This window comes from Osmia lignaria, chromosome 1 (genome assembly GCF_051020975.1).
Source record: "Osmia lignaria lignaria isolate PbOS001 chromosome 1, iyOsmLign1, whole genome shotgun sequence".
Taxonomy (NCBI): Eukaryota; Metazoa; Arthropoda; class Insecta; order Hymenoptera; family Megachilidae; genus Osmia; species Osmia lignaria.
Genome location: NC_135032.1, coordinates 10775202 through 10801173, shown reverse-complemented (window position 1 = coordinate 10801173; position 25972 = coordinate 10775202). Strand labels below are relative to the sequence as shown.

Sequence of the window (25972 nt, the reverse complement as noted above, 5' to 3'; positions counted from 1 at the left end):
ATTGGACGATGGATTAAGAGGAGGTTTGTATAACGCAAAGATTACAAAGGAATTATCATGTTGATGTTTCGAATTTCGCTACCGACGATGCGAAAGTGTCTCTAATTAACCGCCTGTCACCCTTTGCAAGTAACGCAGTGTCTTACAAACTTAGGCAGCTGTCCAACTCCTTTAACCCTTGTTCATGCAATCTTGCCAATGATAAACTTGTAAATCCTTTACTTTGTGCTGTAATAACAGCATGTTTGCATTATATTTTGTGATAAGTTTTCATTTTCAACATTTTAATATTCAAAGCTCAAAATAGTAAACTTTGTTAAAATTTTTTAATAAATGAAACTAATTTTAAAAAATCAGATGATTTATGAGCTTAATACTATCGGTCTCAAAATTTCTTCTTTTTGGATAGATTAGTGAAAGCAAAACCAGTTACTTTCAAGTCTTTTATGGGTACTTGCATCAGTTTCAATCTTTATTTTTTCATTTTTGTCTGGCAAGCGTTTCTGAGACTGCGGTGAGCTGGGTTTCTCACGTTCGTTTTATTCGTAAAAAGAAGTTAATTGATATAAGTCGAGCAATCTAGCCGGAAATTCGACAAGAAGGAAGTGAAACGTTACATATTGTGGCGAATAAAATATCCTTGTTAGCGTCAATGGCCTTCGTTCATGTTTCACAGACTCTTTGTGAATTCTGGGAATCAGAAAATACCGTCTTTTTGAAAAAAAAGATAATCAATCATTTCATTCTGTTATAAGTGAGAAAATTTTGTATTATGCTTCGGTAGACTTTGTCTAAAAATTAAAATAATTTTATTTGCAGTAAAAGATTTTTTAGCTTCGATATTTTTATTTCTAATTGTTATATTGCATTTTAAAATTTATACGCTTTTTCAAAAACTTATTAAAAATTGATGTCTTAAAATAGACACGTGTTTTCGAAATCGAATAAATTGTTAAGATGTTTTGACCAAAGTAGCAACATCTATAAGCTGAAAGCTTTGCGCCGGATAATTCCGTCTGGATATTTTATCGGAAAGGCTTAAACTTCCGGTACGGCTTAAACCCACACGCTCGTATCGGCTTGCTCACCTACGTAACTTGGCTCGACAATTTGCGTCAAAGGAGGCTGCAAGATGACGCGATCGTGTGTGCATGAAAGAATAACAGGTCTACGAACTTCTGCCTCGAATCATTAATGTAATTACCCCTCTGAAGCTGGGACACGTTATTAATAGGGGTGAAAATGTCGAGGAGGATGAACGTGCGTTGATGGGGGTTGTTGTGATAAAAATTTCCCTTATCAGACTTAAATGTCACCCTTCAACCCTTCCATTGATTGTGGGTTGAATTATTTTTTATGGGATGTATAGAATTTTATAAGGAGTGAAATTAATTTTAAATCGAAGGCTGCTTGATCGAAAAATGATTTGTTATATTTTTATAAATAATTATATAGAAAAGATTACTGAAATTTTTTGATTTCCTCAAAAGAAATAAGAGCACCTAAGTAATAATTTGCCGATCGTAGCATTAAAATCCATTTTATAAACGGCTTGTAAAACAGTGGCGGGACCAATGGTGGAAATCGTGCACAAGCATTTTTATAGGAATCCGTGTTGTTCGATTCAACAACGTACAATCCTTGCCTCGGTTATTATTTGTCAATGTTGCCCGCGCGTATAATAAACTTTAAACACCGCTGGCTTATCGCGACCCAGCGGTTTTTATGTTGTTTTTTATGGCTTACGCTCGCTCGTATTACGTATCGATCTAGCCTCCGTCCAAAAGGTGTCATATTTTTCGTTAACGCTGGACAAACCGATTAAACTGAAAATTTCACACAAAACCATCCCCCTTTGCTCGTCAATTTTCACGCAATTTAGGAATGAAAATAAAATGAAACTGCGAGGGAAGCTTACATTTATACGACACTAAAACACTAATAGAATCTTCAATAAAAAATTACAATTCTTAAAAAATGACAATTTGATAAAATTGTCCCAGGGCCAAGAAATTTTCATTTTTCAGAACTGGTCTTCTAGTTTTTATTTTTATTACAAGAGAGTTTAAAAATTTCACTTAAATATCACTTGTATGTTAAATTTAAAGCTTTAATAAATATTTTAGAATTTTTTCAAATTTTTCTAAAGCCTAGAATAATATAAAATCAGATTCCAAAATAAATGACCCAGTTTGTCAGCCATGCTAGTGAAAAAGAACATTGAAATAAAACTAGTAATTGATATGAAATGATGGAATGGTAACTCTCTTGCATTAGATATTACTTTGATAGTTGTTTTAATGCCGTTTTAATCGTTAGTGGCAAAAGGAGGGTCGCGTCTCTTTCATGATAACAGGATTTCATTGAGCTGTCGGGTTCAGCACGTACAATCGTGTACACTGCAGAAACGTGTAGACGATCCGACACGAAAGATCACCGTGTATTGCGACAGGGATCTTTCTCGCGGTACGTGCTGCTGTTCGCCGCCCATCGGCTTACACCTTCCCCAGGTAGCTTCGTAAATTCTCTCCAGCTAGATTGCGAGAACACGGTGTACGCGAACCTCTACGACAAACAGAATTAAACGTCCTCTAAATAATTTTCATCTCCTTACAGATTTTCGATCGCTTCGAATCAAACTTCCTTTCCATTTTCTTTTAAATTTTCTTAGACCTTTTAACATTATTTCTTTCCTTAGAAATAAATAAGAAATTTTATTTTATATTAATTTTGTAAAGTAAGGCGTGGAAAATTTAAATTGGAAAATTAATTAGATATTTTTTATCATTAGAATTGCAGTATACGCCTTAGCCCTTAATTCCCATTAAATTATTAAAGATAATTTGAAGATATAGATTTCAAGGAAATGTGTAATTAAAAATTATTATACCTATAGGACAGAAGAAGCGTTGAGAAATTTTTTTGCCATCTAAAGTTAACTTCATTTCCCTCGCGTTGCAACTGATAGAAGAGGCTATACTACGCCAGTTTTCAATTGCTCCAATCGCGTGCGGGCGAAACGACACCGACGTGAAAAAAAATTAAAAAGAAAATATGGCGGAAACAGTATGCTACGTCAAACCGTGCAATCGTGGCTGTTCTCGTATGCACGAACCACGTTTGTCGACTAGTAAATATTGTTGTAGCGTTTCATAAAACGTCTCGTCTGTTAGTGTCTTCTAGTGTTTGCTGAGATCTTGTGATGGTGTTTCATTTAATATGCTGAACGTCATGGGGGTCACAAATTTAATTTAATGCAATAATTAAAGGACATTAACTATACATTAACCCCTGGACGGCGGACCATGGAGAGAGCCACAATTTCAATTTAATTTTATATTTGACATTATTTTTGTTTCCTAAACTTTTAAATATACCTTTGAATATTAACTTTTATATAAAAATTCGAGTGTCATTTTAGTCAATTTGCCATTATCTATATATCTATTTTAGATTTGGACCACGATTGACCCAGCACCACTATTTAAAGATTAGAATTAATAGCATCCCTATTTAGTATCTATTTAATTAAAAAAAAAAAAGGAATTGCAGTTACATAATATTTTATTTTTTTGAATCTGTAATGATTTCCATTATCTCTGAATGGGAATTATTTCCAACTCCAGCTTTATGTCACGGGATCTGCAATACGTTCGCATATCGCTTGACATTTCATCCCTTGCGTTTGTCGTCTCTTTAAACAAACATCGGGATAACATACGGTGACGTTATTAATCGCGATTTTTATCGATTGTTTACGATATGGAAATAACCCGGATAAATGTCGCTGCGCGGTTGACATCTTTCGCGATGTACGTGCTTTCAATTCGTTTTTTTTTCCACCTCTTGCAAAAAAATCTGTCAGTTTATTTTATACGATTGTGCGTCTGGTACAGTAAAGTATTTTTTTAAAAATGTTCATTTTCAATTGGGGGTAAAGATCAACGATTATAGATGTGTTTAATTGCGGAGCTATTAATAGAGAATTTTTTTTAGAATCAGAAAATATGTATTAATAAATTTTCAAAAGTCAGTATAAAATAGAAGGCGACAATTATTATTTTTAAATTTAATATTAGGCTTCCAATATTCAGAAAAATGCAATTAAGATGCACACAAAGTGCATCCAGAATGCAAAATAAAATTTTTAAATATAATAATATCCTTATGTTTTTCTCTATTTCGTTAAAAGGCATCGACACGTTTATCCACGTTGGCGTGATTAAAATCGAAAAATGCGAGGAGTTAATGACAAAAAGAACGAAAAATCCCCGGTGTATAGAGGCGCGTGTAATTTGGCTGAAAATGGATTTGCTTTTCATCGACACGAGCCGGTGGACAGTCTGCCTTGTATCGGGTGTCATATGAAGCGTAGAAAAAGTCACTGGAATTACAATGGTATTTGTTTTCTAGCGTTTCACACGCGGTGCGAGCTGATAATACGAAAGCCAGCTCGCGTGTTTCACGACAAAAGGCAACGCGTCGAAACTTTTCTCTTCCCTTTCACAACCCTCTGCGAGAACCGTGTTTACCGTGTACCTGGACGATTCTGGCACACGATACCGGCTATTTTATGGTGTGTAACTTGCGCAATCACGTGACCATTGTGACGTGTAATAGTTTCTGGTACGTTTCAGCTGATAAGGGCATGGTTTAATGGAGGGTGATTCTTAATTTTTTATTTCTTGGACAGGAAAGTGCATGCTGCAATGAAAATCGTTTCTTGGCAAAATTAGTTACAAAATTCAGTGGAATAATTAAATCAGCATTATAACTTATACAATTTTACAAAAAATAAATTTGAAAAAACACCCCCTGAGGGAAACAGAAATTCTGGTAGAGAAGTAACAATCGTTATCTTCATCGATGCGTGCAACTTGCGAAGAAAGGGTACAAACAGAGCCAGAGGAGGGGTAGAGAAAACGTTTTGAGGGGGTTTGGTTGGACGAAGAGACAGCGCAATGCGATTGAGTATCCTTTGGCAACCGGGCGAGCAGCAAGTATCCAGCGATCCAGAACAGCTTTCCTCTGTCTGCCTTCGAACAGGATACAAACAGGAACACCGAGCGAGCGAGCAGGCCTGCGTTCGATCTGTTTCCATGAACCGTGCACGCGCGTCGACCGATCGCTAAACGCTTCCCTTCTGTGTGCGTGGAAACACGGAGCAAGTCGAACCGGGGGGATGGAAACGAAATTCGATGAGGAACACGTGTTTCCGGGGAATAGGTCGACGCATTCACAGCCGTTTAAACGCGATTTAGTCAATGGGGCAGCACCAACGCAACCACCAATCGACCATTATTTCTTCACCCCTTTTGAAGGTAGTTTCGATGCCTTTCTTTTTCTTTTATTTTTCATTATAGGGGATGTTAATCATTTCGCTATAGTATATTATCAATTAGAAGAAAACAATGAAAAACTTCCTATGTATTTTCATCGATTTTCCCTTGAAAACTTCAATTTCGTAAACGTGATTTTCCGATTATCTTCGAAACACCTATGAAGCGACAATCAGATGTACCTATTATTTCGTTACATGCGATATACGCCGAAAAAAAAGATCGTTTCGTGGCGAATTTCCACGCCACTGGGCAAGCCTGTAAACGAACCAGGTGCAATCTGTATCGCCATAGGAAATATTAATTCTCCGTGTATTTCGATTGTCCGTGTGCTCATGGCGAGGAAAAAAAGGAACAAAACTCAAAAAAAAAAAAAAAAAGGTGGAGCTGAAACGAGCAACGGAAACAAAAACGCTTCCTCTCGTTCGCGCACAATATTTGTGGTGGTTTGCTCGGTTAGAGAAAAACGCAGGAATTACCAGAGTATTCGGGTAACACGGGGTGGAAAAGGGCGTTATACGCGGCTGTCAAAGCCACAGTGCCGGCAATTTTTGTAGGAATAGAACGTTTTCAAACGCGTTAATCATATTCCCGGCACCGCAACTATCCTATTGCTCGTCGGTTTTGATGAAAATCATTTTCTACGAATCTGAAAAATCTAAAATTCAAAATTTATTTTGAATTTTTATTAAGGTCGTCATTCGTATACGACTAGTAGTATAAAAGATAAGAAAAAGAAATATGATCTTTGTAAACCAAAAAAAGTACCATTCATTTCTGTGTAACATTTAGTGGGCTAACGAGTCCCCCTTCGATCAGAAGACAGGTACAAGTGATTCGAATCTACCTAGTTTCTCTCACTGACGAAGTCTCGAATGCTCGAGAAGACACGTAAACTGGACTCTCGAATGGGGGTCATTTTTGTTTTCTCTTATCCCGTTGCAACTTTCACGTGAATCGCAAAAGGCGAATCCAGAGAATGATCATCTTTTGCTAAGAACAAGGATCAGTTGATCTTGTTTTTGCTTTAATTACCACTACAGTTGGTTGGTTATACTGATGGATGATAAATCAACACGATTCGATAAGGCTGTCAAGATTTTTAATACAATTATAAACGATGGTAATGAGCTCAGAGAGCGTAGAACACACGATGGAAAGTGAAGATGTTACGCTTTTTACTATCAGTAGTTGTGTAACTTGATTTATCGAGTGCATTGCTGTACTAGTTACTTAAGAGGTTTTTGTGATCTTTTGAAAAGGGTAATTGAGGTTTAAGTTGATTTTCATGGTAACAAGATGTAATTTTGTTATTATGATTATTTTATTTCTTACAAACATTATTTAGAACGATATACGGTGTTTCATTAAAAGTTAATTAAAATTTTAGGAGAACCATTTGATTTACATTTCTTATCAATGAAAGGTATATTCCTCCTTAAAACAGTGAATTATGAATGAATCAAAATTTTTAGAAAATAGTTATTAAAAAAGAAATTGAATTGAATGTTCCGAATACGGAGATTTCGACGCCCGAACGCATGCCGGAAGTGAATGGCTGTTACCAGGCATTGGAGTCCCTTCTATTCCTGTCAGAGATTTACAGACTCATCAGACTAGATTAATTGTGGTATTAAAACGTTTGCGGCGAAAGCAACAGGCTCCTTTGATAAAAATTTTCAAGGAAATTCATTAGTTAATATCAGATGAAAATTTCTAATTTACCATATTATTTACTCAATTTACTATATTTTATTATATTTCATTTTAACTGGATCTAATTTCAAAATTTCAAAATCCTACTTAAAGCAGAGTCTAAGAAATCTAAGTCTAAACAATCCTCGATTACTTTCGAGTAGATCGTGGTCTGTCAGCACTGAAGACGCAAGATTCATGAGTGAAAAGACGAGGAAGCGACCTTGCTGGAAATGAAGAATCGTATCTTTAAATCTTCTAGCAGCTAGAAGAGAAAGCCAGCGTTGTCTGAGCTTGACATTGGCCGACATAGAAGGCGAGTTTGTGTTCGATGACACGAATTCGAAGTCTGATCAAAAGTAATCCACGTTTCCATGGTGAAAGCACGTAAAAGTTTGATAACACGGGAAGATCGCTTTTTAATTTATGCAAATGTGATTTACGAACTTGTTTGAATCCTTTTAATACTTCGGCTCTTGAGACAAAGTAGCAGGAAGTTTCATCGGGAAAGAATTTTATTTCTTTAACAAATCTAGCATATCGTTTGCATTAAACGTTAGTTGCTTCTGTAGATTGCACTTTCAAGTAGTTAATATAATTGATAGTTAGATAAACAGTGTGATTTTCTATAAAATAGATGCCAGGCTACTGTAGAAACTCACGTGTCATTAAGATACGAGTGAAGAAAGTGTTAATGATGAGTTGAAGACAATTAATAATCATTAGTGTTTATAAATGGATGTTTCAGGAGGGGAGTAATTGTAGAAAATGTGGAAATTAAAGGAAATTAATTATATGTTTGTTTAATAGTATGTTTTAAAGAAAATTATTAGAAATTTCAATCAGTAATGAGTTATCGATTTAAATTGTTATTTGTAATTAAATAAAATCGTTCTTCAAGTACCTTGCCAGGGATTCTTAAATAAAGATTTATAATTATGTTATTTAAATTTGATTTAAAAATAGAAAAATTAATTACCAACTTTATTGCATTCAATCTTTATTCTCTCTTTTTCTTCCAATACATCAGCTGTCCAGGCAGCTGTTCATTACATCAGAGTACAAGCACGATATTGATTTTTAATTCTGTTTGGATTATAAATAGCCGTGCAATATTTTTGTTATATATTTATGAGGCAAAGTGATCCTGAATTTTTGCTAATTATTTATTCGTAGACTGTGTGAGAAGAAACTCAGTATAAAATTAAACCCGAATGCAGTCTCAGACTGTCTAAAATTAAATGTTGTCTAAACAGTGTATATTGCTCTATATTAAGTTTCTAATTTATTAGATACCCAGTTCGAATCAATAGTTTTACTTTAACATAAAAATTGAATTCAAAGCAATTAATAGAGCTACTGAAAATATTAACCAATGGCTAATTTAAATATTCCATTAACTGGATCACTTAAATCATATCTAATTTTTCCATTATCATAATGAAATATATAATTACTTCTGAAATTTCTTGAATTATGAATTGTAATTCATCCAACTATAAATTTCACGGATCTTACCTGGCAATTAAATCTATCAATTTCCCTGAGCATCCGCATTCTAGTTATAACGTATCCGAGCAAGTGGGTATCGGTACAGGGGGTGCGCAAGGGGATGCAAGTAGGAAGGTAGAGCAGCGGGGGTGGAAATGGTGGAAACGCGTACACAGCCGATCGAGAATTTTACCGGGCAACTAGCTGCGTTGCTGGCTGGGAAATATCATCGACGTCTGTGGCCCGCGGGCCTGCCGCGTCATTGGTCGCCGAAAATTAACATGCGAACGACCAGGAAATATCGGACGAATTAAAAAACCGAACGAAATGGGCGCAAAAATAAAAGGAGCGCGCAGAGAGAGTTCGAAAAAAAAAAAAAAAATAAAAAAAAAATACGGGGAAAAATAAATATCGTAGATGCTCGGGGCGGTCTCTCCTATCCCCAACCACCCTCTGGAAAACGTTGTTCGTCTCGTGTTTTTCTCGCTCACCCTCCATGGATGTTTATCCCTGTTCCGTGTGCGCCCTCTTTCTTCGCGAAACCGCGTCGATCATCTGCGCCTTTCGGGGGTTGTTCACCCTCCGTGTCTGCAACAACTGGTTACGGGGGTGGGATTTCATGCTGGAAAAATCTTATGTTTAGGATTTCAGCTGCATTAGTGTTTGGGTATTTTAGGAAGTTGGGCAACAATTATGATTGTTTCTTGGCACGATTATTATAAGTTTTCATAACACTATTTCATGAAATAAATAAAATAAGGTTTGGATAACAAAATTAGATACTAATAGAGTGCTTTTCTTTTTGTTACAGGTAAGATGGGAAATTCCTCTTGGTAGAATGGTGTTCCTCCTGGGGTGAGTTTAAAATAGATGAACTTTATATTAGTAGTAAAAAATGAATCTTCAGAGCTACTCTTTAAAGAAACTTATAATTATTTACAATAATAATTTATATATCAGTGATTATAAATTTTTAGACGGTTCACTATGAAAAGTTTTAATGAAATCTTTTTATTTTACAATTTTAATTTTATGCTAAATATTCTGCATAATTTACATACTAATTAATTAAATGAACATGTACGTAGTTAATATCTGAGTATCCAACATTTTTTTTCTCTGTAAATGAAGATTCACCGTTTTAACGGTTGCCTACTGATGAATTACCATACAAGCTCACGTTAAACCGAGCATTTACACGTTACGAAATCGTGGAACATGGCTTTTCTCATGCTCTGCATTTAAACTTTCACCCATACGTAATGTAGCAACCCTGGACGAGTAACTTTTCATTATTTAGTCGGTAAGGACTCATACCAGACACATTGTTTCGCCATTATTCTCTTTCCCTTGCGTCACTCTGTGTTTGGACGTTGTATTTTAGTCAGAACAATCCATTCGTGGATCTACCCTCTTCGCAGACATCCGCTATCTTACTCAATTTGAACCCGAATACTTTCTATCATAACCAAATACCACTGGAAAATATTAGAAGAGTATCATCCCTTATTTAATTTATTTCATAATTTATAATTTTGCAATAAAACAATTAGTATGCAAATTCTACTGGTAATAAAGAAAGAAATTAAAAATCAGTTTTAATCTCTAAAATATCTAAAAAAAGATGATTAAAATCAAAGATGCTGAGTAAGTGAAAAAATCCTTAGCGAGCAGAAATGAAGTATCAACCCTAATTCGTGGGTAACTTGGTCGCGTAGCTCGGCAGAAGGAAACGGCTGTATGGGGGTGGGTTTTGGAATAATCCGCGGGGCGTTATTTTATTCGTGGCCACGGTGCAGTCGATGCAGAAAGTTTTCATAAACGTTGCTCGTGGCCACTGAATCTCTTTCTCTCTCCCTCGATCAACCCCACCGAACTGTCTCCTCCTCTTCGTCACTCACTCTCCGGCCACTCGCAACATGCAGCAGACAACGGTTAATCAATGGGCTTCAAGCGCAGGCTCGCATCCCGGGATCTTTCCTGATGGACAGCGGCAACAGCACCAGTAACAACGCCGGGATGCTGGTTGCTACGGGACAGAGGAAGATCGAACGATGGTTCGCCTGGCGCAAGCGAGATATGCCCTCTCGGTTAGGGGGGTGGCTAGCGTTGAAACGGGACGAGAGAGAAAGAGGAGGGTAACCGGTGCGAGGGGTGTGGGAAGAGAGAGCCGCGGGCACGTAAAACTAGCGAACAATTTAAACTCCCCTTTCAAGTCGTGACTTTGTTTATGCGAACGAAAATAATTCGCTGGTGAACGTGGATATATCTAGCTCGCTCGCTGCCATCGCGATGGATGTCTTGTCTCGTTCTGCTACGGTCAACGAGGAAATATATTGGTATTTCGATAGATCTGATTGTGCAGAGATATTTCTTTTACATTTTAAGATAGATAAATTTGTAAATAATTTGGGACGTTTTAGAGCAAAGGGTGACGTCTTTGATGCCTACTTTGGGGGTTGAAATAAGGTGTGCCTTTGGGAATTTTTTGGGTAGGAACTAATGATCCTTTTCTAACTCGTGGTATCATATTTGAAAGTATATTTCTTGGCAAAAATTAATATAATTTTTGTATACAAAAATATTCAGAATTGTAAAAGTTATTGCCATTCTTCTAAAAGTGGTTCAAAGCTGAAATGTTCAAATTTTGAAAAATCTTTTTAACATTTTATTTTTACACCCGATACCTTCATCCTAGCTTGGACATTTTTCAAAAATATTACGATAAAATCGTCAGAGACCCGATAAGCTAAAAAGGATCATAAAATCCTGAAGAATCTATTTATCCTCCTTGGTCAAAGATCACAGTTGGAGAAGAGTAGAAATCATTCGAAATGGAACGGTTTTGATCCGAGGCGCGGAATTTCGCCGATCCTGACCGGGATCGAGGGATTTACGGGAAGGATCGGTAAGAAAGCTGGCCCTGTTGGACTCTCCTCGAGAAAGTTAAGCCGGCATCGCAGTCTGTCGGTCTCACCGCCAACTAAGAGAATTACTTTCGAACTCGTAGACCGATAAAACAGGCCCTCTCGTTCGCGCAGCACCGCCTGGCCGAACCTAAAAACTTTCCGCGCTCGTAAATGAGCCCAGCCTCCGGATCCGGCGAGTTTTATGGGCCATTTGCATCCGGCTTTAAAAGTGCCGCGAGTCCTGCAATTAAAGGCGGCCACTGCATCCTACCCTCCCCCGACACCAGCCCTGTTTTTTTCTACACGGTCCCACTTTTCCTCAATTTCAGACTTTACGTCCTGCAGGAAGAAAAAAAACTACCCTTTCTTCGACGAATGTTCTCCAGGACCAAGTTGGTCCTTCGCTTTCTAAAATAAAAGAAAACGATTTCTTTGTATGAAAAGACTCGCGTCGTTCACCTGGAAAATGTTAAATAATGATTTCCTTTAACCATACGTTCTTCGTGCGCGACGTACCTTCAACTTTACGATTACAATCCAGGGATTATGTCTCCATCGGCTATATCCATCGGAATCTAACGCGATATCGAGAACTTTTAACGAGCCAGTTAAACTTGCCGACAAAGTCTCGCCTATCTTCGGTATCTTTGAGAATCTGGCTGGCACGGCGGTATCGCGATCGCGGGGTAGAACGGGGTTGCATGCGCGCGAACAGAAAGCGGAAGCCCGGCTAAAGTAGAACGGAAAGGAAGAGAATAAGAGGGGGCATAAGGAGCGGGACTAAAAATGCTAGACGAGATTGGATCCATGGAAGTGGTTCGACCCGGCTGATTACCAGTTTCGTTGATGGATTCTTAGAGCACAACCCTCTGCCCTCTTCTTCGCTCGACACTTCCGCCAATCCTCGTCCATCGGCTGCGACAATCGTTCTTTCCATGCTCTTCTCACTCGGGCCACGGCTTTATGACCGTTTTGGATAAACGATTTCCTGTATTCGTGTGCGAAATACGACCACCCTCCGGATAAGGTACAACCCCTCCCCGCTCGAAGAAGCGATCAGACTTTGGTGCACGCACCTGAGGCTACCTGTGAATTCTATGGCTTATATCGGACGAGTTCTTTGAAGATTCTTCCCGGGAACGGTAGTGTATGCTGCTGTTACCCGGGAGTTGAGATGATCGCTTTGGGTCCTGGTAAATTTCATGATTTCAATCTGTTTTCTTCAGATGTTGTTAGAATAATTTACGGATTGGTTAGTTGGATATATAGATCATAGGGTAATTGAAAAATAAATTAAAAATTTTTATTTAAAAAATTCTAATTCCAGGCTCAAAAAATGTAATATAGGTTTTTCGGTTAACTATTGTAATAAAGAAGACAGCTTCAACGAGTTTAATAGATGCAATAATTTTCGAAATGTCAGGGTGCCGAGGAATCGCGTAATTTTCAACAAAAAGCAACTTTTAATTATTCAGCAATTTTCTTCGTCAACCGTTCCTCATTAGCGAATGGCTACTAAAGGGCGGGCTGTCTCGTTAAAGATACATCGCATCGGAAACTTTTGAAACTAATTTACTTTAATTTCGCGTAAGGTTCGTCGTTCCGTTGCATTCAAGTCGTATCTTCCACGAATCTCTTACGTGTTTTTTACATTAACAGATATATTTCAGTTAAGATAAACTTGATAGTTTCTGTAACTTTAAATAATTCCAGTAATAACATAAATTTACTGTTGAGTTAAATTTTTTAATTAAAAATGAGATGAATAAATGAATATTATATTCTTCAATATTTTTCCACTTATTTTATATAAATAAATTAAATCAAATTTTTTCTTTTAATTTTCTAAAATTAAATTTTTGAATAGATGATATTAAATTTAAACAACGCAGCTTCCCCTATGCATAAATTAAAAAAAAGTGAATTTATTATGAAATAGGAAAATAATAAATTAAAATGTTTTCATATAGAATTCTTGCTCGGCGGTTTTTCAATTGGTCCGAGTATCGATGCACCTGAATTACAGGGACCATCTGAAAGGGTGAACGAGATAGAAAACAAAGAGAACAAAAGCGGAGCAACGTTCGATCAAAAGTCAACGCTTTCAGAATCGATATCCGCTAATAGAATTGTGCACGCACGACGAACCGAACGAAATACGACAACGATAGGTTTGCCGGCAATTAGTAATGACGTGTGTCGTTCGATCGCGACATATTGCGTGCACGGTCTGTCGCCTGAAAACGATCCTCGCCCGACCAATTTCTCATTTCGTCGACTCTCCGTCTGCGACATTCAACGTCAAATCATTTCTAGCGATTTCTATGAGTATCTGTTTATAATACCTTTGTTCAATATAAAAACACCGAGGAAAATAATGATTCTAGCATCAGTTATCGTACAATTAGTAGAATAAGCACTCGATAATTCCCTGCATTTGGGACGCTAGGGGTAGAATCAACGAATGCTCTTATATCCACATTCCAAATGCCTCATAATTAAATTTCCAGATATTATATTTTGAATCGTTATTATATTATTGAGAAAAATTTAAATTACTTTCATGTCGATATAATTTTCATTTATTTATTTATTTTTTTATAAATTAAAAATTGTAGTTGTTTGATATGAATGAAGGAAGAAAGATTGGAAAATTGATTTTGAGGAGCACCAATCATGTTTCGACTGATTATTCATTGCAATTGCAACGAGTACAGGCAATTGAAAGCAGAGTACCATTTGCAGTGTGTATACATTCGATCAGCTTATGTCTTACAGTCGCGTAATTGCTTCGCGTCCGCCCGAAGGCTTGACGCTTCGGTTAGCAACGAACCAATTGACGATCAGTCATACGTGCAACAATTGCGATTACATGTGAAACGAGATCGCGATTATACGAGCAATAATGGAACCGGGAAATTGTTGTGCCACACAACACCACACACCTACGCTTCATCGCGAAAACATGAGCAACGCGAATAAACAGGATCAACTGTTTCGTATTTACATCTATTGATCAATTGATTGATCCGGGTATTAGAAGAATACATTCTTCTTCAACTGAAAATGAGTGACATAATTTAAAAAAAAAATGAAATATATCGCCCAAATTAAAATAATAATTGCCTAGACAGGAAAATGTAAAATTGCATCTCATCTTCAAGGATTTCGTTCAATCCTCTAGAACAATTTATCCAAACAAAATTTCCTTACAACAGCTAGGTTTATAATGACATTCAGGCTTGTTTACAATACGAAGCGTCTCGATTCATGGATCGATCAGAGCATGGCTGGTTGATTTTCGCACAGGTGCACCTTCCATCGCGTATTACCTGGCTGGAATACTTGCAGCAGTAAAGATCGACTGGCAAAGCTCTTTATTTTCACGACGCGAATAAGGGTGGGTTGCGAAGGGGGTGAAAGAGGAAGAGAGATCCTCTGGTTCGTTCTCATCAACGATTAAGAACCACACCGAGAGTGCAGCAGCGCGTCAAACCAACTCGAAGGGAAGATCGTAGACGGATGTCCTCTTCAGTCCTCTTTAGATCTTTTTCTTTTATTACCATGACCGTGCTCGTGAAACCTTTCCTTCCCTTCTTCTCTCGTATTCTTCTTTCTTTCCAGGGAAAATTTATTTCTTTCGTTCGAGTATTCATCGGTGCTTGAACGAACGTGATTAATTTCTACCTGGATGTTAATATTTTCTATTTTGAAATGATTTGTTTTTTTTTGGGAAGGGGGTGGTTAATCTTTAATCGAGAAAATTTATATTTTAATCTAGAATGAACAAATCGCATTTTACATTTCAAACAAATACATTGTCTCACCATTCGCAAAATTATATTGTATAATATTCTTCCAAGGCACATATACATCTTTCTAGAGTAATAATCAGTGTACTAAATGATTTCAGTGGCACTTCGAACAGAATCTTAATCGAAAAAAGCAACTATTCACATTCATTGTCTCGTTTCAAACACACATTAACTATTGCAGTATACTTATTTAGTATTTATCATTAAATCAGTCATACAGTATCAATCATTCATTTCACATAGTTATTCAAAACAACCATCATCCCTTAAGTACTATATCTTACTAATCAAGTATGTAGATGTCTTTATCTTTTAATGTATCCATTTTCCACTGGCTGTTGCTGAATTATAGACAAAATTTGGATAAATTTCTGGAATTCATTGAAAAACAAGTATTTGTTATAGGGTGGACCAGTAATTAATATCCTGGGTGTTCACTAGTGATCTACGTCAAAAATTCAATATAACTAATAATTGAGAGAATACAAAATTAAAGAAAATTCTAAGTAATATTAATATTATAATAATTTTGCAAAAGTTCAAACTGAAAGATGGAAAAATTTTATTTAGAAGATCACCTTTATCTCTATTAATTTTTCACAAAATTAAAATTCTCCTAAAAATTCCAATAATTAAAATATTAATAATTACTGATCCATCCTCTGTAATTCAGTTAATCTTCTCATCTCCTCCCAAAATTTTGTTGTCCATCAGACAACACCATCTCAAAACCTGAGTGGTTTATTCATCAAAGGAAAAACGCTAGAATCTCGTTCATTTTCGCCTGACAAAAATATTCTCGAGCAATTCCTTGGTGATGAGGCGATGCGGTCTCGTCGGGCTCTCCGTGGGCCTGCCGTATAGTCGGCTGTTGATAACGTATAATTTGGGGCTGAGTTCGCACCTGACGTTGAACCACCAGTCGCAGACGAATACTGCTTGGCTGAATTGCGTGCCATTCGGACACAAAAATGTCGCTTGTCGACCGTCGATGTCACAGTAATGCCACGCTTGGCATCTCGTTTCCACGTCCGCGAAAAAACCTGGGTACGGTTGATCGTCGCAGTAGAAATTCGTGTAGGGTACCTTGCCTAACACCGGGTAGTCCGTTCCTGCCCGACCTGAAAATATAAATAAATAATTGCTAGAATTTTAAATTCTAACTTTTCTAAAACTAGAATTCGTGTAATTAGAATCTCTGGAAATTATCTAATTAGAAATATTTACATTAGGTGTTCGAAATGAGAGATAATAGAAATAAGAAAAAATTTCCACGTTAATAATTGAAATTTCAATTTGAAATGATAAAAGATCCATCACATATTTTAATAATAAAATTAAATAAACCATTGATATTGGAATGAAGGAACGATCAACAGAGATAGTTTAATCCGAAACGACACACCACAGTAAACCGCAGACAAACCACCCTCCAAGAAAGCTATCGGAAGCTCCTTTTCCAATCGGATCTTCAGTTTCTGGCTACGATTATTCAGGTAAAGAGAGAGGAAGCTCGAAGCCGGGATTTCATCCGGAAATCTCATTAACCGACACAACAGGATACAGGACGATTTCGTTGACGGCTGACGAAGACAAGGAGAGAGAGAGAGAGAGATGAGTAACACCGTGATCGTAGTCCCTTCCTCAAAACCGATTCGCTTCCGGCTGCATGATTTCCATGAACGGATATACCGTGGAGGCTGAAGCAAAGCTTCGTCCGCAGACTGGTCGGGTTAGTTGTATCCTCGATTAATCGCTGGAAATGCAACGAGCCGAGATGCACCGTACGTGTTCGGCTCACCTGACACCTGTATTACCTGCACAAAGCACAGGCACCCCGCCAGCTATCGACGTTCGTCGACTGACTGCCAATTGTACATCCAACGTCTCTCAAATCGTTTACAACCAACGATAACCAGTCGCGAACGTTTAATCCATCGATTATTCACGATATTCGTATATGCTTGAATTAATTAACACATTCGTCGATAAATAATTGCAACAATTACATTGACGTGATTAAGATTTGTTTCTGGAGTAGGTTAGCTCCCTTAGCTTTATTAATTAGATTTTTAGAATATTGGAACCTTAGAACCTTAGAAAAATTGGAGTTTTGGAATTTTAGAATTTTAGAACCTTGAAACCTTAAAATCTTAAATTGAGAAATTATTAAGATTTAAAAAAGATAAAATCTGATATTGAAAATTAATCCAATTTATCCAAAAATTATATTGCCACCCCCATCTTCACCTGGCAATTAATTATCTTAATCAAATGTACAAGAACGTTACTCCTTTGTTCGTATCTGGAATCTATCCTGTTCCACGCACAATTCCAGCGATTCTAATTGAAATCCAAAGAATTCCCGTTGAATTTGTAAAGACATCCAGCGGAGCGACTGGAACGCCGTTAAAACGAAGGTAAAAGCAAGCTGGTCGAGCATCAACAAATATCCGAGAAAACACAACGAGTGGCTCGCGTAAAGAAGGAAATTGCTCTAAGAGCCTTCAGTCTCGAATTGCTGGGCCGGAATAAATAAGCAAAACTCGTCGTGTACGAGCGAATCAAAGAACGTTTTCCTACCGATTCCTTTCCCCTCCTCTCTTCCATCGTCTTACTCATTCTCTTACGTAGCATCGTTCTAACGAGCCTGGTGATAAACACGTTTGTCTCTTTGCTATCGCCATCGGTTCGCCTCGTTGTTATCGTTATCAACTCGTATGGAAACATTCTTGAATTCTTCTTTTCGAAGGGAAGCTTCTTAACGTGCCTCCCTTTCCCAAGATTATACTTTGTGCTCCGATTCGTCTGTAATGCGGTTGCCAATAATGTTTCTCTTTAGCGGCGGCATCCATTAACGAATAATACCATGGGATTTCATCGATTCGAGTCGCTCGTAATGAGACATCAATCGTTTCGAGATCAGATACAACGGCAACCCCTTGCGTCCCGTCCCTCGCGTATTTATCCCCTCTTGTATTCTCCTCGTTTCGCCAGATTTCATTCGTTCGATTGATTGTTAAAATTCAAGAAGGTTTATTCAGCAGGAATTATTAGTTTCCGTGAGAAATTACTTGCATTTGGTTAAGAAACGATGAAATTTAAAATTGGGTCTTTCTCCATGGTCCGCCATCAATTTGTGTTCAGATGATAAATTACCTCTTATAAATTAATTCCCAGAAATACAATAATTTTAATAAAAATGGGGTTCGCATCATCTGATGTCTAGAAAAAATGAAGAAAGCCAAAGGAACACGATCAACAGTCGTAGAAAGGATTACCGGAAAGGGAGAAAGAGAGAGAGAGAGTGCTGGAACGCGCGAACTCGGTCCGCTGGCAAAGCTTCTTAACGAATTATAACCAACCGTGCGAAGCTTTTCCCCTCTCCGTTGTCCGTCTAAACAACTTTGCATCACTTGGTACACCCTCTCTGTCTCTCCCTTTTCTCCATTCACCCTGTCGCTCGATGTTCCTCCTGCCCCATAGCTATTCGAATCTCATTCGACGAGCAGCATAGTTTCAGGTTGCACATCGCGCACGGATCTCGCCGGGCGAGGAATACGCTTGTTATTGCTGCGAGCAGAACGGTGCGCATCCTGGCTAGATGACAGCTAGAGAGAGACGGCGAGTGCACTTTCCAGCATGGTCGCAAACTCGTCCGTATCGCGGTGACATCCATACGAAATTCGCACCTTCCGCCGCTTGTCCGACCTGTTTTGTCACCGGAAGAGATTCCGTGTACCCGCACGGAATAAACGTCCCGTACGCGTCCCTCTTTCTCTCGCCTTGCAGCCTCACCTCCCTTTTCAATCGACTCCTCTAACGCCTTTGTTCAGAGGCGTCGCGTCGCCTCGCGTCGCCGTCGCGAGTACGCCGTTGTCCAGGTAATTATAACTTCCCAGGACTCTCGCCTCGGCGACGCGAAACACCGCATATTCTCGGCTTTTCATCCCTTCCGTAACGCGTCGACGATCGTTCTAATTATTTCGTTCCTTCGCCGGTAGATATAACTACACTTCCTCCAGCTACCCTTTTGTTAACGCTTAACCATGGTGCTGGAATGTTAATGCGCGTCTAGGGGATGTGATTAGGATGGTATTTTATAGGGGTTGATGTAAATACAAATTGGAGGTACGATTATGTTGCGACGGTTGAGGGTTGTGGAATGATATCATGAGAGATTATGGTTAGCAGCTCGTTTTCGAGTTTGGTGTATCTGTACTTTGGGGATTGCAATTTGCCAGTGCGTTTTAAGGGGTGAGTGTTTCGAGGAATCGTATTATAAAAATTAGTAGATTTTCTAAACTATAAAATTCACCAGAGTACCATCTTTAATTCTATCCTAATTTTTTCAAAAATAACTTATGCATCATGATTTAATTTTTCTTAAAAAAATCATAGCTCGAAGTAGCACCATGCCGGGGAAGAAATTGTAAGGAAGGTACTGGATGGTCGGTGCAAGAAATTCACGGTAAGGTTGGAAAATAGCCGAAGGGTGGTAAGGGTGGTTCGCCAGCCGATCGTTTCGTTTCGAAGGATGGAAAGCTATCCTGCTGTTTGGCAAATGAAGGACGAACGCCCGGGAAAATGCATCAACCAGGACTGTCTCCTCAACCCGGTCTCCCTCTTTCTCTCTTTTATGTCTCCTCGTGGCAGCCATCGTCATAAAGTCAGTCAGGCGAACGGGACGAGGTTTGCTGTCTCATCCTTCTCTCCCTCCATCCCTATCTCTTTTTCCCCTCTCTCCTTTTCCGCTTCGTCTCTCTGTCCGCGCGTGCTCGCTCGTACGCGTCGTGAAACGCACGAAATGAGACCTACGGTTAGGTTGAACCGGGTTCGCCGGTGAGCAGGAGGGTGGTAGGAAAAGGAGGGTGCAAGCCTCTGTTCTCTGGCCTCGTCCCCTTGCCACGTTGGTCCTGCAGCCCCTGGAATGCTCCCGCAGGATCTGGCGCCTTTGCTCTGGTGCAGAGGTCGCGTCCCGGGCTCTTGGGTATTTCATTATCCTATCCGAGAGTGGTGCGATGGTGGAGGGGTCGAAACGTGGGGGTAGGTCGGTTCCGTCGCAACCCTTCGAGAGATTGAGAGAGGAACGTTAAGACAATGAGATAAGTTTACGCTGTGCTATATCGATTTAACGCAACCCGACTTGCTCTCCCTCCATCTCTTTTTTTTTTTTTATTCTTCCTCTTTATCTGTTTTGGATTTCTTAGCTAATTTTTATCTTCTGATCTGTAGTGTTTCTTTTAATATCAAAGAATTAGGAAAAGAAAATTTCTAATAAATTTCCTCGAAAATAATATACTTATATTTTTTACAAATCTTCTGATAGTTTAATTAATTAAATAAAAATTTTAATCTTAATGGACGAACTCGCAACTTGCAGAATCTAAAGTTAGAAAAATCTATGGCATTTATCGTTAGAATCAGGATCTTTGGGTATGGGGATTGCGGAAAATGCCGTCCACAATAACATCCCCTCTGTCACAATAGGTGTTACGTGTTCGAGGGGTGGCGTGACGAGTTGCGGTGGACTGGCTGCACAACGAAACACCCCATTGTCCCAGAATTTGTGATCGATAATCGACGTAACGCGAGACTCCGTTCCGTCGACCGGTCCATCGGAATCCTCGAAACGCTTAAGTCCGTCTTGGGACCACGTTAATCGGATCGACATTGAGAAAAATAATTACGACGGATTGAACGGATTTCATCCTCGCCACGATATAATCGGATATCGTGCTATCGGTTTGCTACTCGAGAAAAGGGTGAACGGGATATTCAGAGGGAGAATGAAAGAATTTGAAGTGGTTATTTGATGCTCCTTGATGTTTAATACTTTTCTTAACCCTTAGATTTCAAATTTAATTTTAAATTCTTATTTTATACATTTTTTATTGCTTCTATAAATATCATATTTTTCATATAGGAAAATGTTTTTGGAAATTTTTAACTGTACTGAAATATTTTTTCTAAACAGTTAACCCTTTAAGTTACTGAAATGAATCTTTCAAATTATTTTTTCAAATATTTGAAGAAACATTTTATCACATGTTCATTTCCGCATGCTAATTTACCATGGTTCCACATAATCGGAAACAGAAATCTTGAGGTAACGGGTTAAAGAATCATCTTTCAAACAGCGATTCTATCGACTAAACCCTCGTTCAAAGGAGCATGCAAAATGTAACCTAAACGGCTTTCACCCTATCTTCATGGTCATACTTTACCAGGCAGCTGGTATCAGCTTCGCCCCAGAAGAAAGGCGTGTCTCTTCCAGCAAGTAACATTTAATTTACCGCGTCTGTTTTATAATCGGCCATTACACGCGTGTCCTCATAAATCCATTCGCAAAGACCCCTTTCCACAACACTCCTCTTCTCCGTACGAAGAATTTTCAAAATAGAAAAACTGTATTTTTAAGCCTTTTCGGGGGTAGCTTTGAATTCATCTGCTTTGTTTAAATAAAAAAAGAGATTCCTTGAGAGAATTTGAAAAAAACAGTTGAGGAAATTGGAGGGTAGACCTAGATAGAGTCTAATAAATGCCCTTGGAGGCAATCTTCCAGACGCCAGAGGTCGGAATAAAAACGGTTCCAGGTGAAGAGGAACGAGACAATACGCGGCATACCTCGGCGAGCAATAACCGTCTATGTATTTATTTCTCGTCTTTCGTTCCGCGTCTCCGCAATCGCATAAAGCGCTCGCTTAAACCGAGGGAACTTGTCGAAAGATAGTATTCCGTCGTATAAAGAAGGGACACGAAGAAACGAATTTAAATGCACCGTTTCCTCGCGAACGACCAATTTCCACGACCCCTCCGCTCTTCTCTCTCCTCTTCCTCCACGGGGATCTCTATGATGCTGATGTACAGTGTCTCTGTATCTTTGTTGAACTTTTACAGTATCAAGCGTTGATACTGGGAGAATTGTGAGATAAAGTAATTAAAATTATATAATATTGAATATTATAATCATTGTTCAAATTGATATTGTAGAATAATTTTTAATTTTTGCATCTCGTAAGAAAAATATTTGCAAAAAGAAATTTTCCCAAATCTTCCTCTACACCCTCGACGACATAAAGGGTTAATCGCTTAGAAAAAAATTTCCTATAATCCCAGGTGTAACATCGTCCCCAAGAGATTGCCAGTGATTTTTATTTGTCGACTCGTTTTCACGCTCGCGATTTCAAAAGCGTGTTTCGTCTGGAAAAAGGAAGCTCGCGAAACAGGGAAGGTAGGGTGGATAAAAGAGAGAAGTCTGAAAAAGAGGAAATTCCTGAACGTGTGCACAGAGGGTAAAAGAAAAAGGAATACGAAGAAGAGGAACGGGTCGCAAAAGGGGCAACTTCTCGCTAGATGATCTTGTTTACGTACCAGGTATCGATTTACCGAGATCGAGATACTCCCTTACAGAGGGACTGAGGAATCCGGGCGGCACAACCGGTGCCTCGTTCGTCGGATTGTTTCTTTCATCCACGTCCTCGTAGTAGTAGTCCTCGTTGTCGTGGCTCTCCTCGTCCGGGTCCACAGGTTTCGACCTCTTCGACACCTTGCCACCCTCGTGCAACCCTCCACCACCAATTGTGTCTCGCACACCCTCTGAAACACGAACGATCCTATTATAAACGCGAATCGAGTCGTCTTCTTCTAGTAGTATCTTTCGATTCTTCTGATAATTTTGGCTTCTTTTTAGGGGTTGAAGTTTTTAGGTGTTTAATATAGTTTTAATAGTTTTTAATTGAATATCCACTTTGATCTTTCAAGACTGATCCTTGCATGATAGTTGGAAAGTTTTCAAATTCTCATATAATGACCTAAAAATTATTAGGTCAAAACGACTGCAAGTGATGAAAGTCAATGAATCTATTCATCGATCAAACCCATCACTCATCTTCTCATTTAAAAAACACCACCGAAAGCCAGAAATCTAATGTTTCCGACGTCACGAAGCGGATTTCCGTTGGGAAAGCCGCAAGGCCTGCAGACTTGACCCAGTCTCGGTCGAGAGGGGAAGTTGTAGCCGGGTTCGCGGCACGTTGAAGCAAAGTTTCACGGGACACTAGGGTTTGGACAAGGCTAACCAACGCGAGAAAGAGAAAGATACAGAAGGGTGAAGTTTTGCGGCCATGTCGTTGGGAGTACAGGAACCACTGGGCGGTAGCTGTTACGTTATTCACGATAGATTCGTATATACATTCAAGCTGACCCAACACTTTATCGAACCGAACGGGTTCGGAAGTCTGCAGCTAATTAATTTCAGCTTTGTATACCATTGTCGTGAAACATTTCCTCTGTCGGACAGGCGGTGATTGCGTTCTCCCTCGGCTCTCTCCCGCTGAAATATTCAAAATTTCCGAAATCGTTAGGGTTACCGTGTACATTGGCAGGCTATAATCGTGGTACACAGCTGGCTGAGCGATTGATCGTGTCCACGGTGTTGGAAAATTGAGTTGTTTCACGGGAAAATTGAATACCAGAGGGTAGAATTATTTTACAATCGAACGGAGTTGTAAAATCAGAATCAATCCAACAAATGTTGAACACGTTCGGTTCTTGTTAATATTTATTATTAATGGAATTGAAATTGATTTAGTGGTTGTTCGATATTTATTTTTATACAGATGAATATATTGTTTCGAAACACGTCGAGAACACGGGGGTGAACAGTTTCGAAAATACTTTAGATTCCGCCGGCAGGTGGGTCGGTTTCTATGCGTCGGTTCGCGCGAAATTTTCGCTATATAGTGTATTGTTTGCGTACACTAGCGTGTACGTGTTACTTCACGAGGAAAGGTGGATACGATCCCACCGTTCATCCCGTTTGATACCGGTGCGTCCGTGACGTGGAAGCTAATTAACGGCTCATCGACCAGCCGAACTTTATGCGTCTAAATGCAACGGATTAATTCGAGTATGGACAATGAGATCCCGTCTTCCACATTTACAAATGGTATTGGAAGATTTAATTATAATTTCTGCATATCTGTATTTGAATGCACTTAGAATCAAATCAGGTTTCTCTAGGAAAAAATGGCGATATAAGGAATTCTCAAATTTTTAAATTGTTAATCTTTATAAATTTATCAAACGCAATAATTTTTTTTTTTTTTTAAATATAATTTTGGGTCGTGATTTTCTCAATTTTATTTTAGGAGAGAATTAATTGAAAATTTTTAATTATTCATCATTTATATTTTTCAAGAAAATACAAATATTTTGTATTGGAACCATGCTAGACCTTCCAAGATTGAAATGAACCAACTGATTCATTGAATTTTCTTGAAGTAAAGTCAAGATTAAACTCATCGATCCTTCAAGTGAACGTGATTTTCCATGAAATGGTTTTCCCACCTTCTCGCCATTCAATTATACCTTTTCCAGGGTTGTTCGCGGTCCAACGGTTGACAATTGATAGCGAAAACATTTCATCTCACGTCTCCCGTTTCATTTCCGGGCCAGCGTTGTTCCCAAAGTAAGCTGCAAACGGTTGCACGCGTTTCTTTGTTAATTAACGACCGTTTAATTACCCTGGCCGGAATTGGGTTGCCGCCGGCTGGAACGATGACTCGTAAATTTGCCCAATTTTTCGTACCCCTTCGTTTCTCCCTCTGAATATCATAATAATTAGACCGTGATGAAAATTACCGTAACCAGCAATGGATATTTGTTCAATATTCTCTTTTGCTACAATTTTTCAAGCAATTCAATTAACCTGTCGCGGAATCTGCGATTGATTGCGACGTCAACAGTTCTTGAAACTATTAAAAATTACGAAAGTCTTAATTGGTTTATTAGTTCTTGAAAATGAAAAAGTTTTCAAGGTCTGAAGGAAATAGAAAATTATTTATTTCTATGGATCATAAATGGACAATTCACTAATAACAAGAAACATAGTTTCTCAATTACAAATTTTTTAATTTTCTGGTATTTCTATTAAAAATCTTTTAATTTTCCAATAATTTACATCTTGATTGCTTAACAACAAATTACAGAATTCATTGATAAATACAATGTAACATAACAAGTGGTCCTCAGAATATTATTTTTCAAAAATTTCCAAATAACTTTAAAATTCAAACATTTATGATTCAAAGTGCTTATTGATCCATCCAAAACGATACGATTCAATAAATCGTCGATTGTTAATTGAACAGACTGAATCTAAAGGTCGGTTCCGTGTGCTGGCCTCGAGCAAACTCCCAGCATCGTTCCTCGAAAACGGGCTACTCTTTTTCTCTCTCTCTCTTTTTTTTTTCCCCCTCGAAATTCACGGTATAGTCCCGGGGCAATGCACCATCGATTCCGTGGAATTCGTTTGTTATTACACGCAACCGCGTTAATTTAGTTCCGGCCGGGCTGGCTAGTGCGATACTTTCGTCGTGGAAATGCAGCGAATCATCGATAATTATTTGCTATTCGCTTGGCTGCCGAATAATTACACCTGTTTGTTCGTGGCATTTAATACAGCAAGTATTATTTGATTTCGCGTCCCTACTTACTCGCGCGTATTTTATGAAATTTGGCTGGCGAAGCGCGACGATATTGCCCTGCTCTGATAGAGAGAACGCCCGCTGGATATGAATCAGCCCCGAAAAACGTTTCTCTCTCGCTAGAGAGGAAAAAAAAAGGTCAAAGCGTATAGAACGCTTCGCGTTTTCGTATTTGTCGTGATGTTCATTTTCGAGAATATGGATTTCTCAGGTAAATATATTGAAACGAACGT

At 38.5% G+C, this 25972-nt stretch overlaps 2 protein-coding genes across 3 annotated transcripts in view; one reads left to right on the top strand and one right to left on the bottom strand.

The window, feature by feature from the left end:
- qin (tudor domain-containing protein qin) overlaps nt 1-25972 on the top strand; it is a 161143-nt gene that overhangs the window by 79972 nt on the left and 55199 nt on the right. The window lies entirely within an intron of this gene.
- Nucleotides 14521-25972, bottom strand: part of LOC117606056 (uncharacterized) — a 56509-nt gene continuing 45057 nt past the window's right edge. The window contains exons 2-3 of the mRNA XM_034328037.2: nt 22624-22848; nt 14521-16370 (exon numbers count right to left, since the gene is read on the bottom strand). Coding sequence (XP_034183928.1) covers nt 16024-16370; nt 22624-22848 — 572 coding nt within the window. The 3' untranslated portion in view covers nt 14521-16023. The remainder of the gene's footprint in view (nt 16371-22623; nt 22849-25972) is intronic.